The sequence below is a fragment of the Hippopotamus amphibius genome, chromosome 16 (assembly GCF_030028045.1).
Source record: "Hippopotamus amphibius kiboko isolate mHipAmp2 chromosome 16, mHipAmp2.hap2, whole genome shotgun sequence".
Classification (NCBI taxonomy): Eukaryota; Metazoa; Chordata; class Mammalia; order Artiodactyla; family Hippopotamidae; genus Hippopotamus; species Hippopotamus amphibius.
In genome coordinates this window covers 34,362,212-34,378,437 of record NC_080201.1, presented here as the reverse complement: position 1 = coordinate 34,378,437, position 16,226 = coordinate 34,362,212, and the positions used below count along the sequence as shown (strand labels likewise).

Below are 16,226 nucleotides of genomic sequence, written 5' to 3'. Positions count from 1 at the left end.
ATTTTTCTCTTTCTGTTCTCAAAAATCCACTGTGGGTGATACTCTTTTTGCTGATACACAGTTTTATCAGATAGAATTCCTAAGTGTCATGTTGGCCTCCACGGATGTGTTTGGAACTTTCCAGGGGAGAACTTTCCAGACTGACTTTTCTACATTTGCCTGATCAGTGTTTGTGAATATCTTATGAAAATCACTGGCCTTTAAGGTTTAAAGCAGTCTTTGTATCACAAACAAAATTATCGCCCCTATTTTTCAAACAAGTTTTGTTTTCTTCAGAAATGTTATTGATTTCTGCATTATTCATTTGTATATATTTCTCTTATGTGTGTGTGTGTTATTCTTAACACATGTATGTATATATTTAAAAACTGATACGTACACCTAACCAGACTTTTTCCAACCTGTGTTTCATGAAACGTGTTAACCTGAGATGCTAAGTAGAGTGGCACAAAAAACATTATCAAATAAGTTTACTACATCCCTGTTTGAGAGATTCACAGTGCATCTTAGCATATTGAAGGTTCTGGGGTTATGCAGTAAAGATGTCTGTTTATCTCAGCATCTTCTAGAGATGTTTGAGTGTGGGACACTGGGAAATCCTGCTGCAAGAAACTGAGTAAGGTTTTCTTGGTGGTGTTTTAAGATATCAAATAAAATTGATTCAAAGTGGTTAAATTTTCAAGAAGTTAAAGCACTTAGCTGAATTTTACTTGAGGTGTATTATCTTGTAGAAATTACGTTTTGAAATACAGCAATGATTTTTTTGGGTACAGTCTTTTTCAGTACTTTTTATGGCCTTGACGAATGTGTAAAACTACTGTGAAAATGCTGCTTTTTTGTTGGAAAGGGATTGTTGTTGTTGGTACTGTCATTATTCACTCAGTTGTTGCTCTTCTCTACGAATTTGCTTTTATCTTTAAAAAACATGTTTACTGTTTCAGATAGTGCGACACAAGAAAGGAGGCCTCCCAAACTAGCCTTTATGTCAAGAGGTGTTGGGGACAAAGGTTCATCCAGTCATAATAAACCAAAGGCTGCAGGTATGGATAATAGGATACAGTTCTTAGTGATTCACATGGTTTTTGGTTTGCCGTAGCATTGAAAAAAGGTTAAAAGGTATTACTCCTTAATGTATGTGTAGACTTTCTTCTTGCAAATATTTTTAGTAGTTTACTAAAAGAATGTTTGTAGATGGTGTTGCTTAAGCCAAGAGTTCCCAACCCTTTTTAAATGATGAAAAGCTTCCTGTGAGGACCCGTGTCTTTTTCTGGTCCATAGAAGCTGGTTTTTGGAATTCCCTGCTTGTAGCGTGTATATAGAGTTTAGAGTTGCAGTGTACAAAATAATCATTTATGGATAATGTTATAAGGATAAAATATACTAGAGATTATGTGGATTTTGCTAACAGAGGTGGCACAAATTAAATTCCAAACTGCTAAGCAAAAACTTTTGTCTTTCTTCCAGAAACTCCCTCATAATACATGTGGAGTTCTTAGTTTTTTGGTTAGCTTCCACAAGTTTCATTGATTTATAGGGTGGTAGTTTTGTAAGCTCAACAGCTCATTTAAAAAGCTGTAAGAATTTTTTCTTAACTCAGATGTAGGTTAGGAAAAAAATATTTTTTCCTTTATTATTTAGCGAACAAAACTTTTTCAGCTCATTTAAAAGGAAATTGTACTTTAAGAAATATTTTATGTGACATTGGACTCTGGGAGACTTACAGTTAAATAGAATATATAGTTAATAGTATTTTTAATGTTAACCTGTGGATCTAGGTAGGCTAGCTCCAACTTGCTACTCTCCCTTAAATATAAATAGCCTAAAGATTGTCTTAAGACATGTGTGCTACTTATGTTGTAGCAGATCTTAGTTTTATAAGTATGACATGTAGAGTTATCTGCTTTAAATTGAAAAAGAAATCAGATTTTGTATGAGTTCTAGAGACCCCACTGCTCTCAGCTATAGCATGTCCTCTTACTACTGAGGGAGGGGAATGTCTTGACCTGTCTGTGGCATAGCTACACTAATGTTTTCTTACATTTATAAATGTAATGAATAAGAAATGAGACTGCTTCACTTTTCCAGGGACATGAAGAAATTCAGCAAGGAATTTGTTGACTGACATTTCCAGAATGTTTAAACCTTAAATCTCTTAAACTTAATTTGTGCATCGATTTATATACATTTGAAGATTACCTTTTTTTTTGAAGGCAACTGTTTTAAAATAATAGGTTAAATTTGTGAATGAAGAAGTTCGTCAAACAAAACTGGGGAGTGGTGATTTTGACGTTTGGAAATAAGCCATAGTACATGAAATGATTTTTTAAAAATAGTTTATTTTTAAAAGAAGAGTAGGCTCTTCTTTTAACTTAATTCTTGTTCTCCTCTTATATTGTCTCTTGGGCTGAAGAATCATTTTGACATTGCAAAAATGGTTACCAAAATTTTAAAAGCTGAAGACACTAATAAAATATATTGTATTTGTATATATCTGTTGGCTGTGTAAATAATTGTTAACACCACATGCATATTAATTTCTCTTATGGAAAAATATTGACTTTATTTTTTAAAGGAACTTTTCTTGTTCCATAGGATCTACCTCAGACCCTGGAAATAGAAACAGATCTGAATTATTTTATGCCTTAAATGGGTCTTCTGTTGACTCACAACCACAATCTAAATCAAAAAATTCATGGTACATTGATGAAGGTAATCTACAATGTTAGTTTCTTTATAAAGATTCTCTCCTTTTAGCTCACCAGAGGGAAAAATGGCTTTTTAACCAATATATGTAGTTTTTGAAAATGGAATAAGTAGACCATTCCTTGTAAATACTGCTGCATTAAAATATTATATACAATTTGAACTGCACTGCTGTTAAGGTTAATGTAATATTCAGAAGCTGTATTAGCAGCTTGTTCTCTGCACTTCACTGATCTGTTTAGGTAGATCTCTAGAATCAATTCAGTCATTTAAAGACTTTACTATCTTGATATCCTTAAACACTGCTTTTTAAAAACTGTACCTTCCCTTGGTTCTGGGACACAGCTCTCTTCAGATTCATTCTTTTTTTGCTGTTCATCTGTTCAGCAAATATTTATTGAGTGCTTACTATGTACCAGAAACATGTAGAATTGCAGTCTTGATGAGTGTAATGAAGCCATATGATGCTGTGAGACTATATTAAGGGATGCTTTTACTTGGGGGGCTTGGGGATATTTACAGGAGGAAGTGACATGAGCATAGATTTACCAGAGAAATGATAAGTAACAAACTGAGGTGGGACAGAAGAACCTTTCAGGCAGAAAGAATAGCATATGTAAAGGCCTTGTGGTAAAATGGAGCTGGTGTTTGCCAAGGACTAAAAAGAGCCAGAGTAGCCAGAACAGAGAGCTAAAACATTTTATGAGATGAGAATGGAATGGCAAACAGGGCCAGGGCATGTGGAGCCTGGTGTGCCCTATTGAAAGGAAATGGGAAGCCACTGAAGGCTTTTCAGCAAGGGGTTTGCCAAGTTTGCCTTTTGAAAAGATGATTCTGGCTGCAGGGTGCACAGTGGACTGAAGCAGGGGCTGTGTGAATGCAGGGACACCATTGAAGACTTCTGATGGGCCTAGCTGTAGATTGTAGTAGCTGGGCTGGACTTGTTGGGGAAGAGATGGGGAGAGGTGGATGGCTATGAGATATGGGAGGTGAATTGGCAGGATTCACAGATAGATTGAAGTGAGAGGTAAGGAAGAAAGAGACATGAGTGATGGCTTCTGGTTTTCTGGCCTGCATAGTTAGGTGATTGTGGAGGAAGGTGATGGATTTGCTTTGAATATGTTGAGGTTGAGGGGCCTTTTGAACTTCCCAGAGGTGATTTGTCAAGTGGGCAGTTGCATTTGCAGATCTAGAGCTTAGAAGAGATGTTAAGAGCTGGAGAAATAAATTTGTAGGTTGCCTTCACATGTGTGGTGATTAAAATCCTGTGAGTAATATCACCTACGAAGAAAGTAGGGAGGGAGGGTGTGGCTTCAGGCTGAGCCTTGAGGAGCATAATGGCTGGGAGGAGAAGTCTTTAAAGGAGACAGAGAAAAAGTAACCAGAGGATGTGCGGGAAGACAAGAGGTTACTGGGTCAAGAAGCCAAGGAGCTAATGGACACCCGTATCGAATTCTTCTGAGAGGGCAAACAAGATAAAGATCACACAAAAACCCATTGGATTTAGCTAATGGCAGTTGTCGATGGCCTTGTGAGTTATATTTTTATGGAGCGAGGAAATGGAGACGAGTTCTGTTGCCTAAAATATAAGCTTTGGCTTCCTCTTGCACTTTATCTCATTTGTCACATCCAGATGTCACCAAGTTCTAAGGATTTCCTCCTAATTAATATCACTAGACTCCTTCCCCTCTCTTCATTTTTGAAACCACTGCCTTAGTTCAGATCCTTTCCTTTGTTTTTTGCTGTCTGGATTAATGTAGTGACCTTCTAACTGGTCCTAAAAGACCTAAATGGAACCTATAAAGTAAGTTTGTGTGGAATAGGCCAGCATCCTTCAATTAGAAAATAGAAGAAGCAATTCAATTGTAAAAGAACATTGTTTCTGTAGTTGTTTTGCTTACACATTTTAAAAGCTATTCTCTATAACATTTGATTCATTTATTGAATTTTTTTCCGCACAAATATTGAGTATTTTCTTGTGTTCGTGGCTATACCAAGTGTGATGGATCCAACCATGGAAAAGACTAACAAAGTTCCTGGTCACAGGGAGCTTATATTTTAGTTGCTGTGAGAGACAATAAGTGTATAGACAGGCTCGGTAACCTGACACGTGCAGTGAGGGAAATGAACAAGGTGATAGCAGCTGGTGGGAAGCCAGCTACTGGAGGGTGACTCGGAAAAGACTTTTTGAGGAAATGCTATTTATGTTGCGATCTGGATGATGTGAATGAACCTGCCAGAGAAAGAGCCTGAGAAGAGCTTTCTAGGCAGAGGAGATAGTAAAGGCAAAGGCCCTAAGGTGAGAAATTATGTTTGGGGAAAAGAGAGTAGGCCAGAGTGGCTGCAGCAGAGTGGGCAAGGAAAAGAGGTGTATGGAATGAGGTTGGAGAGGTAGGTAGGAGCCAGTAAGTTGTGGTAAGAAATTTGGTACTTATTGTAAGAATACTGGAAAGAAGTTGAAGGTTTTAAACAAGGAAATAAGACAAGATCATGTAAGATCTTTAAATTTTAAAAAAGTCTCACTAGCTGTTGTATGGTAATTAGATTGTAGAGGGGTGAGAAGAGGGTCAGAGAGACCGGGTAAGAGACTGGTTGTAGGGTGAAAGATGATGGTGGCTTCGACTGGGGAGATGATGGTAGAGGGTAAGAGGGGTGGACAAATTTGAGGTATATTTTGGAGATAGAAACAACAGACTTTGCTTTATGGATTTGAGTGTTGGGCTTGGGGGGTTGAGGGCTTGGGAAAGAAAATAATAACTTAAAAAAATTTAGATTAAATATCATTAGTAAAGAATCTTGGAGAGCGGGAGGGAGTCACGGGAGGGAGGGGATATGGGGATATATGTATAAATACAGCTGATTCACTTTGGTGTACCTCAAAAGCTGGTACAAGAGTGTAAAGCAATTATATTCCAATAAAGAGCTTAGAAGAAAAAAAGAATCCTGAATGGATAAGCTATAAAGTACAGTGAACACCCATGTAGTCACTACTCACTTTAAGAAAAAGAACGTTATCGTTCCCTTTGAAATCCCCTCGATGCTTCTTCCTAGTGTCATTCTCTTCACTCTCCTCTGAGCTACCATCATCTTTAATTTAGGGTTTATCATTCTCTTAGTTTTCATTATTGCTTTAGGAATTTGTTTATCTAGACAGCATACTGTTTGTTCTGCATGGTTTTGAGCTTTATATACAAGGAATCAGACTGTGTGTATATTGTGTAATTGCCTCCCTCAACATTATGTTCCTAAGATGCATCCAAGTTGTAGTATGTGATTATGATTTGTTTTCATTGTTGTATAGCATTCCATCCCATTTCATCGCTATGAAATAACAGTATTTAATTATACCACAGTGTAATTAATGATCAAGTGGGGTTTATCCCTGGAATGCAAGGATTCTTTAATACACGCAAATCAATCAGTGTGATACACCATATTAACAAATTGAAGGATAAAAACTCCATGATCATTTCAATGGATGCAGAAAAAGCTTTTGACAAAATTTAACACCCATTTATGATAAAATCTCTCCAGAAGGTGGGCGTAGAGGGGACCTACCTCAACATAATAAAGGCCATGTATGACAAACCCACAGCAAACATCATTCTCAATGGTGAAAAACTGAAAGCATTCCCTCTAAGATCAGGAACAAGACAAGGATGTCCACTCTCACCACTGCTATTCAGCATAGTTTTGGAAGTCCTTGCCACAGTAATCAGAGAAGAAAAAGAAATGAAAGGAATCCAGATTGGAAAAGAAGTAAAACTGTCACTGTTTGCAGATGACATGATACTATACATAGAAAATCCTAAAGATGCCACCAGAAAACTACTTGAGCTAATCATTGAATTTGGTAACATTGCAGGATATAAAATCAACACACAGAAATCTCTTGCATTTCTATACACTAACAACGAAAGATCAGAAAGAGAAATTAAGGAAACAATCCCATTCACCATTGCAACAAAAAGAATAAAATACCTAGGAATAAATCTACCTAAGGAGGTAAAAGACCTGTACTCATAAAAGTATAAGACACTCATGAAAGAAATCAAAGATGACACAAACAGATGGAGAGATATACCATGTTCTTGGATTGGAAGAATCAACATTGTGAGAATGACTGTACTACCAAAAGCAATCTACAGATTCAATGCAATCCCCATCAAATTACGAATGGCATTTTTTGTAGAAGTAGAACAAAAAAATCCTAAAATTTGTATGGAGACACAAAAGACCCCCGAATAGCCAGAGCAATCTTAAGGGAAAAAAAAATGGAGCTGGAGGAATCAGACTCCCTGACTTCAGACTATACTACAAAGCTACAATAATCAAGACTATATGGTACTGGCACAAAAACAGAAACATAGATCAATGGAACAGGATAGAAAGCCCAGAGATAAACTATGGTCAGCTAATCTATGACAAAGGAGGCAAGGGTATACATTGGAGAAGAGGCAGCCTCTTCAATAAGTGGTGCTGGGAAAACTGGACAGCTACATGTAAAAGAATGAAATTAGAACACTCCCTAACACCATGCACAAAAATAAACTCAAAATGGATTAAAGATCTAAATGTAAGGCCAGACACTATAAAAGTCTTAGAGGAAAACATAGGAAGATCACTCTTTGACATAAATCACAGCAAGATCTTTTTTGACCCACCTCCTAGAGTAATGGAAATAAAAACAAAAATAAATAAGTGGGACCTAATGAAACTTAGAAGCTTCTGCACAGCAAAGGAAACTATAAGCAAGACGAAAAGACAACCCTCAGAATGGGAGAAAATATTTGCAAATGAATCAACAGACAAAGGATTAATCTCTAAAATATATAAACAGTTCATCCAGCTCAATATCAAAAAAACAAACAACACAATCCACAAATGGGCAGAAGACTTAAATAGACATTTCTCCAAAGAAGACATACAGATGGCTAAGAGGCACATGAAAAGTTGCTCAGCACCACTAATTATTAGAGAAATGCAAACCAAAATTACAATGAGGTATCACCTCACACTGGTTAGAATGGGCATCATCAGAAAATCTACAAATAATAAATGCTGGAGAGGGTGTGGAGAAAAGGGAACCCTCTTGCACTGTTGGTGGGAATGTAAATTGATACAGTCACTATAGGGAACAGTATGGCGGTTCCTTGAAAAACTAAAAAATAGAATTACCATGTGACCCAGCAGTCCCACTACTGGGCATATACCTAGAGAAAACCATAATTCAAAAAGACACATGCACCCCAATGTTCATTGCAGCACTATTTACAATAGCCAGGACATGGAAGCAACCTAAATGTCCATCAGCAGATGAATGGATAAGGAAGATGTGGTACATATATATAATGGGATATTACTCAGCCATAAAAAGGAATGAAATTGGGACATTTGTAGAGACATGGATGGACCTAGAGACTGTCATACAGAGTGAAGTAAGTCAGAAAGAGGAAAACAGGTATGGTATATTAATGCATATATGTGGAATCTAGAAAAATGGTACAGATCAACTGGTTTGCAAGGCAGAAATAGAGAGACAGTTGTAGAGAACAAACATATGGACACCAAATGGGTAAAGCGGAGCGGGTGGGGGGGTTGGGGTGGGATGAATTGCGAGATTGGGATCGCTATATATACTTTACTAATAAGAAAAAAATATCAAATTGTGCACTTTATATGCAGTTTATTATATGTCAATTATATCTCAAAAAAAGTTCTTAAAAAAATAAGTAAATACACCACAGTGTAACTATCCATTTGACCATTGATGGACATTTGAATTGGTTTTATTTTCTTGCTATTATTAAAAGCTCTGCTATTAACATTCTTACCCATGCCTAGCGTGTGTACCTCGGAGTGGAGTTACTAGATGTGCTTGGGATATGCACATCTTTCCTTTACTCAGTAATGCCAAACTGTTTCCCAGAATAGTTATACTAATTCATGCTCCCATCAGCTTTGTCTAAGGGTATCAATTACTCCTCATCCTCACCAGCAGTTAATGTTCTAAGACCTTTAACTTTTGAAATAATATCTCATGTTCGTTTTGATTTTCTTTTATGTAGTTACTAGTGAAGGCAAGAATCTTTTCATTGATTTGTTGGTGATTTAGTTTTCTTTTTCTGTGAGCTGCCTTTTCAAGTCTTTTGTCCATTTTTTTTTTCTGTTTTTTTTCTGGTCTTTTTAAAAAATTGATTTATAGACCTTTTTCAAATTCTAATCCTTTGTCCGAAATAAGGATTACAAGTATTTTATCCTTGTTTGTGGCTCATATTTTTAAGTCTTGCTACAATGCCTTTTATTTTTTAAAAAAATTTGTTTATTTATTTATGTATTTATTTATTTATTGGCTGCATTGGGTCTTCGTTGCTGTGCGTGGGCTTTCTCTAGTTGCAGAGAATTGAGGCTACTCTTTGTTTCAGTGCGCGGGCTTCTCATTGCGGTGGCTTTTCTTGTTGTGGAGCATGGGCTCTAGGCGCAAGGGCTTCAGTAGTTGTGGCACATGGGCTCAATAGTTGTCGTTCGTGGGCCCTAGAGCTCAGGCTTAGTAGTGTGGTGCACAGGCTTAGTTGCTCCACAGCATGTGGGATCTTCCCAGACTAGGGCTCGAACCTGTGTCCCCTGCATTGGCAGGCGGATTCTAAACCACTGTGCCACCAGGGCAGCCCCTGCAATGCCTTTCAGTGAACAAGTGTCTCTTAATTTTAATGTGGTCATACTTGTCAGTCTTTCCCTGTTTGGTTTGTATACTCATGTCTAAGGTGTTTCTCTCTACCCTAAAGTCATAAAGCATATTCTATATTTTCTTTCAAAATCTGTAGTTTTGCCTTTGACATTTGTCTTTAAGCCACCTGGAAATGATTTTTGTGTAGAGTATACAGAGAAGTCCAATTTAATTTTTTTAAAAATGTAGATAATTGATTATCTCAACACTATTTATTAAGAAGTTTGTTCTTTCCACTCTGATTTGCAGTGCCTGCCTGGTAACTGCATTTGTTGTTTTAATGAAACAGCTTTTGGCTTTGGTTGTTTTTTTTTTTGGACATTTGTTTTCTCTTTCATTAATTTCTGTTTTGTGTTTATTCTTTCCTCTTGACTGCTTTTGGGAGGTTATTCTATTGTTTTTCTAACTTCCTAAGTTGTATGTTGAGTTTACCTTTCCTTTTTTTCTAAAATAAACTGCTAAGTCTATACATTTCCTTTATAAGTATTACTTTAGTTCATTTTTTCTCTCTTTTTTCTTTAATTTTAAAAATTTACATTATCATTTCTTCTTTGATTCATTAGTTATTTAGAAGCATCTTTCTTAAATTTTTTGCTATCTTTTTTGTGTTGGTTTTTGTAACCTAATTGTATTTTGGGCAAAGAATATAACCTATGCAATTCCAATCAATAACATATTTTGTTTGGTTTGAATATGGGTGCTGTTTACTGAAGTAGAAAAATGTGGGGGTGGGGAGGAGGATCAAGAACACTGACTTGGAGATAGTAAGTTTGTGATGCTTATGAGAATCATACTAGAAGAGGTCCGGTGGGCAGTTGGACTTATATTAATCTTTAGAGATGTAGGGCATATTTAATAGTCTTGAATACATTTCTCTAATTGAGAATAATTTTTTATAGTTGCTGAAGATCCTGCAAAATCACTTACAGAGATCTCTCCAGATTTTGGACACGCTTCACCACCACTGCAGCCTCCTTCCATGAACTCACTATCCAGCGAGAACAGATTTCACTCTTTGCCATTTAGTCTGACAAAGATGCCCAACACCAATGGAAGTATTAGCCACAGTCCGCTCTCTCTGTCAGTTCAGTCTGTGATAGGAGAGCTCAACAATGCACCTGTGCAGGAGAGTCCACCCTTGGCTGTATCTGCTGGTAACTCACATGGCCTGGAAGTGGGCTCACTGGCTGAGGTCAAAGAGAATCCTCCTTTCTATGGGGTAATCCGTTGGATTGGTCAGCCACCAGGACTCAATGAAGTACTAGCTGGACTGGAACTGGTAATTTAATTTGACCTAAAAATTGCATTTCTTTTCTATCTGGGGTTTTATACAGATTTTTGCCTATTCTGTGCTTTCTGGTGAATTATTTTATTTATCAACAAAGCTGTCACTAGAGAAAAATTTTATTACCACGTTGCCTGACTTCCTTTGCCACCCATTAAGCATCTGATCCACTTGTTCCTAATGTTAGTTGATCTATGTTTAAGGAATGAAAATAGATTTTTAGGCTAATATGTTTAGGCTCATTATATTAAACAGAATACAGTAAGGAAAGCAAACTGTTATCAGTTTTTCTTTTTCTTTTTCCCTAGCCTCCCTCCTACAATCAGTTCTAATATTTATATCGTCGACTTTAAGATTAATCACCATTTTTAGTGACTTTTTGAGATCTTTGGTAGACAGAAAGATTTTGGAGATTAGAACACATTTTGTTTGAGGACTTCCTTGGTGGTCCAGTGGGTAAGACTCTGCACTCCCAATGCAGGGGGCCTGGGTTCAATCCCTGGTCAGGGAACTAGATCCTGTGTGCATGCCACGACTAAGAGTCCACATGCCGCAACTAAGAAGTATGCATGCCACAACTAAGAAGCCTGCATGCTGCAATGAAGATTTCACATGCTACAGTTAAGACCCGGTGCAGTCTAAATAAATAAATAAATAAATACCTAAAAAGAATTAAGACAGCATATTGTTTGACATTTCATAATCAGGAAAGAATTTGAGTACATTTAGCTTTTATTTAAATATATTTCTTGTTTTTTTATGTGTTGGTTTGCAGGCTAGTGAATGCTGTCTTTCTCTTTGGGTTGTTAAAATATATAGTCTCTTCTTCTCCTTCTCTCCCCTATTAGTTTTTTTTTTTTTAATAAATTTATTTTTTTAACTTATTGGCTGCATTGGGTTTTCATTGCTTTGAGGGAGCTTTCTGTAGTTCTGTAGAGTAGGGACTACTCTTCATTGTAGTGCATGGACTCCTCATTGTGGTGGCTTCTCTTGTTGCGGAGCACTGGCTCTAGGTGCAGGGGCTTCAGTAGTTAAGGCACGTGGGCTCATTAGTTATGGCTCGTGGGCTCTAGAGCACAGACTCAGTAGTTGTGGCGCATGGGCTTAGTTGCTCCGTGGCATCTGGGATCTTCCCAGACCAGGGCTCGAACCTGTGTCCCCTGCATTGGTAGGTGGATTCTTAAGCACTGTGCTACCAGGGAAGCCCTCTCCCCTGTTAGTTTTAATGCTTTTGGAAATGGTGCAGAAAAGTCAGTTAACCAGAGAAGGTTAACGTTTGTTTTGAAGGGAAATATATTGAGAATTTTATGCTGGAATAAGGCATTAATTTCTCCAGTCATTAGCTGTAGGCTGAAACACTGATTAGTCAACTCCTTTTTCCTGATGGAATTCTCAGTACAGGTGCGACAAGGGATTTCTGAGAAAGGGCAAACTTGAAACAAGTCTTAGTTTTTTATATACCATTTTTGCAAGATGCAGAATAATGCATGTCTGAGCATTTTTTTTTTTTCCAGGAAGACGAGTGTGCGGGCTGTACAGATGGAACCTTTCGGGGCACTCGATATTTCACCTGTGCCTTGAAGAAGGCGCTGTTTGTTAAACTGAAGAGCTGCAGGCCCGACTCTAGGTTTGCGTCCCTGCAGCCAGTTTCCAATCAGATCGAACGCTGTAATTCTTTAGGTATTTGTGTGCCTTTCATTTATTTACCAATCTGGAATGACTCTAGTTGTGCTCTCATGTCATTTTGCAGTAGGTGTCAGTAACAGTGTTTATTTCTTTCTTGCCAATGTTCATCAAGCTTTTAAATCAGAAAAAAAAATTATTACTTGGTGTATAGTTATCTTAAGAGAGGAAATTTTCAAAAAGTATTAGGCAGGAAACCGTGCTTAAGATTTAAAAATTGAGAAATAGGAGGATTTATTTTTGCCTTCCTGTTGATTGCAGACATTTATTTTCAACGACCCAGGAGATAGAGATTGAAATGTGGCCTTCTTTGGCACTGACTTTCCTCTCTCTGTATGTTGTTCAAGTACATTAGTAAACATATCTTATCAAGAATGACTTCCTTCTCGGTGTGTTGTCTAAACACGTCAATAAGCATATCAAGAAATTAGCATTATTATAAGAAGTAGTTTTAATTGCTTGATAAAGGACAGATCTCCTCATCACTTACAGTAGGTTGCAGTTTCCTGATACTATCCCTTTCCAGTTTTGGATAATCGTGGTGAAGCATCTTGAGGGTTAAACAGCTGTAGAAAGGAAAGCCATCTTTGTGAAAAACATTTTTTCTTACAGTTGAAATAGCGCTTTGGAATTTTTTATTTTCTTTTCCAACTTGAAAATGAAACATCTGCAGACAAAATACTTGGGAAATAAAATATTTTACTTAGTAGATGCTTTTTTACATTACTTGATACTCTAACATGTTTTTTAAATTGTGGAGGAAGTAAGGTTGAAAATGAACAGTAGCATTTTTTTATAAGCCAAGCTGAATAACAATGAACCAAGGCCTACCTTTAACTTAGTTTTTTTTTTAAGCTCTTTATTGGAATATAATTGCTTTACACTGTTGTTCCAGTTTTTGCTGTACACCAAAGTGAATCAGCTGTATTTATACATATATCCCCATATCCCCTCCCTCCCATGACTCCCTCCCAGTGTCCCTATCCCAGCCCTCTAAGTCATCACCCGTCATCGAGTTGATCTCCCTGTGTTATGCAGCAGCTTCCCACTAGCTATCTACTTTACATTTGGTAGTGTATATATGTCAATGCTACTCTCTCACTTCGTCCCAGCTTCGCCTTCACTGCCCCCCCACCCTGTGTCCTCAAGACCGTTTTAAATTAGATAATACATTGTGCGTCAAAATACAAAATATATTTTTAAGTGAAGAGATATGTATGGGAATACATACTGTAATAGTTTAAAAGAATCATTTTCATTTTCATTTTTACCTTTGCAGCATTTGGAGGCTACTTAAGTGAAGTAGTCGAAGAAAATACTCCACCAAAAATGGAAAAAGAAGGTTTAGAGATAATGATTGGAAAGAAGAAAGGTATCCAGGGTCATTACAATTCTTGTTACTTAGACTCAACCTTATTCTGGTGAGTTTAAAATTAATGCAATAGGAATATAGTGCCATGAGGGCAGGTGTGTGTGTGTGTGTGTGTGTGTGTGTGTGAGAGAGAGTTGGGGGGGGGGGGCGGGAGGGGAAAGGGAAATTGCTAATGGCCTCTGAGTGGAGAAAGTGGGAGCTGGGGTTCAGGAAAGAAGGGGAGATTTGCATTTCACTATATACTCCTTGGAAGCTGCTGAATGTTGTCTCATGTGCCTGTATCTAAAAAATTAATGTAAAAAGTAATGCAGTGAATGATGGATGAGGTGACTGATAGTGTTACAGGTGAAACAGATATTCTGAGGGTATGTGGGAAATCCTAGGACTGAAGAAAATAAGTGCAGGATCTTTGCACACATATCAAAGGACAGGACTTACCATAAGCCATGGACTGGTTTGTGTGTTTGTTTTACTAGGTAGCGGTAATCATAAAACGACTTTATTTTAAAGAAGGGTTTTCAGTAGAAGCACAGCTGCCTTTGTATATGCAGTTTATTCCAAAGTGGAATAATTTAACATGGCAAGAATGTTTATACTCTGAAGGTTGGCTCAAGTACACTGCTAGTTAAATGGAGTATGCCCTGCGAGCTCTGTGCAGCCGTGTTGTAAGACTTAGAAAGTTAATGGGATGTTAAAATTTTAAAGGCAGGGAGAAGAGTAAAGGTGGCGGGCCGTTTTTGGGGCAGGATACTTTCAGTCTCTCAGATATGTTGACAGAAGCAAGAATTGATACCATATTCTTCAGCTTTTCTGATAAAATCTGTATTAGCCAATTTTTCTTTTTCTTTGATATCAGCAAGTTACCTCTATTAGTCACTCACGGGTGGTTTTGACATTTAAAGAAATGTAGACCTCTGCAAAGGGGTGTGGAGAGAGAGGAGTATGGTATCTAGAGTGGGTTAAATATTGGGTATGTGTTTGCCTTGGGAAATTAGTTTCCAAACCTCTTTCTCTATTGTCTGTTTGTTGTTTGACTGAGATTTGTAAGCACTCTTTCAGCTTTTGCAAAGAAGTTTTCCCGATATACTGAAGGCATATTTTCTGTCCTTTAAAACTGTCAATCTGCAGTTTGCCTTCTTGATGTTAGTATTCTCCTTAACCTGGAAGCATCTCTAGGCCCTGAGGATTGAACCATGGGAACCTTGACAGGGGTCTTGGTTACCTGTATTAATGAAAAACACTAATTTGTATGTTATTTGTGTTCCGGAGTTTGTGATTTTTCTCTTCATATTCTTTCTAGTATGTGTTTCTCAAAAACTAGTACACTTACAGCATGAACAAAAATATTCTTTTCGTTTTGCAGCTTGTTTGCTTTTAGTTCCGTTCTGGACACTGTGTTACTTAGACCCAAAGAGAAGAATGACGTAGAATATTATAGTGAAACTCAAGAGCTACTGAGGACAGAAATCGTTAATCCTCTGAGAATGTAAGTAGAAGATACATAGTTATTTTTGCCTTCAGATGGTGTCCTACTTGCTGTTTTTTGGTACAGTAATTAATTTATTCCCTGCTTTTATTTAATAAGAAATGGGAGAAAATTCATTCTTTTGATGAAGTATTACCATTTTTTTAAACTTGTGGTCCTTGTACTGTCTTTATTTCTTTAACATCTTAAATCTGGCCAAGGCGTAGCATATAGTGTATGCCATGAGGTGATTAAACCATTTTGGTAGAGTGCGCTACAATCTAGCAATTGCAGTAGGTTTAGAAAAGCTGATGTAAGGCACTTGGGATTCTTATCTTCTCCGTCACTACCCCTTGACATAATCATGCTTACTAGTTTAATCAGTATGATCTGGCTTCTTAAACTTAATTTTATCTGAAAAAATAGGAGCAAGGGAAAATTTTTGCTTATAGAGTAGCGAGTGTATTAGAAATAGATGAGATGTATTTTATTAACACATTTCTTGGTTAAAGGAAGATAGTTAGACCTCCCTTCACCTCCCTTAAAAAGGTGATGTTTTTGGTCATTTCCTAGGTTAAGAATTATACATATGTTTTTCTTTGGCCACAGGAAGCAATTTGTAATAGTACAAGAACAAGGCATCTAGGAAGGACTTTTGATAATTGGTAGGAGGAGTGTTAGATAATGTCACATTATAAAATTTAAACTAGGAAGAGTCAGGGCCATAGCTCACAAAGCAAATCTGTTCTTTCAGGAATATATAGAGAAAGCTATTAACTTAAAGCCTGTATTAAGATAAATTTAAATTTTGTGACATACTTTTCTTATTTCACAATTAAAATTAAAAAATAGTTTGAGATTTTGAGCCCAAAATGCAGAATACTAAAATATAATAAGCATTCAGAATGACCGTGACCAATAAGCGTATAACATGACTAGGAAAGTATATTATAGGTGAATAAATTTCCCACTTGTATCTTTTGTTTCCCTT

General features: G+C 37.0%; 1 protein-coding gene across 11 annotated transcripts in view; it reads left to right on the top strand.

Annotated features, from left to right (window-relative positions):
- The window catches only part of CYLD (CYLD lysine 63 deubiquitinase), a 61,283-nt gene that overhangs the window by 33,392 nt on the left and 11,665 nt on the right, over positions 1-16,226 (top strand). For 10 of the 11 annotated variants that reach the window (XM_057711584.1, XM_057711591.1, XM_057711593.1 and 7 more), the window contains 6 exons: positions 942-1,040; positions 2,593-2,709; positions 10,330-10,709; positions 12,230-12,395; positions 13,678-13,819; positions 15,134-15,256. In XM_057711584.1, the coding sequence (XP_057567567.1) occupies positions 942-1,040; positions 2,593-2,709; positions 10,330-10,709; positions 12,230-12,395; positions 13,678-13,819; positions 15,134-15,256 (1,027 nt within the window). The remainder of the gene's footprint in view (positions 1-941; positions 1,041-2,592; positions 2,710-10,329; positions 10,710-12,229; positions 12,396-13,677; positions 13,820-15,133; positions 15,257-16,226) is intronic. The other variant, XM_057711589.1, reaches the window with a different exon arrangement.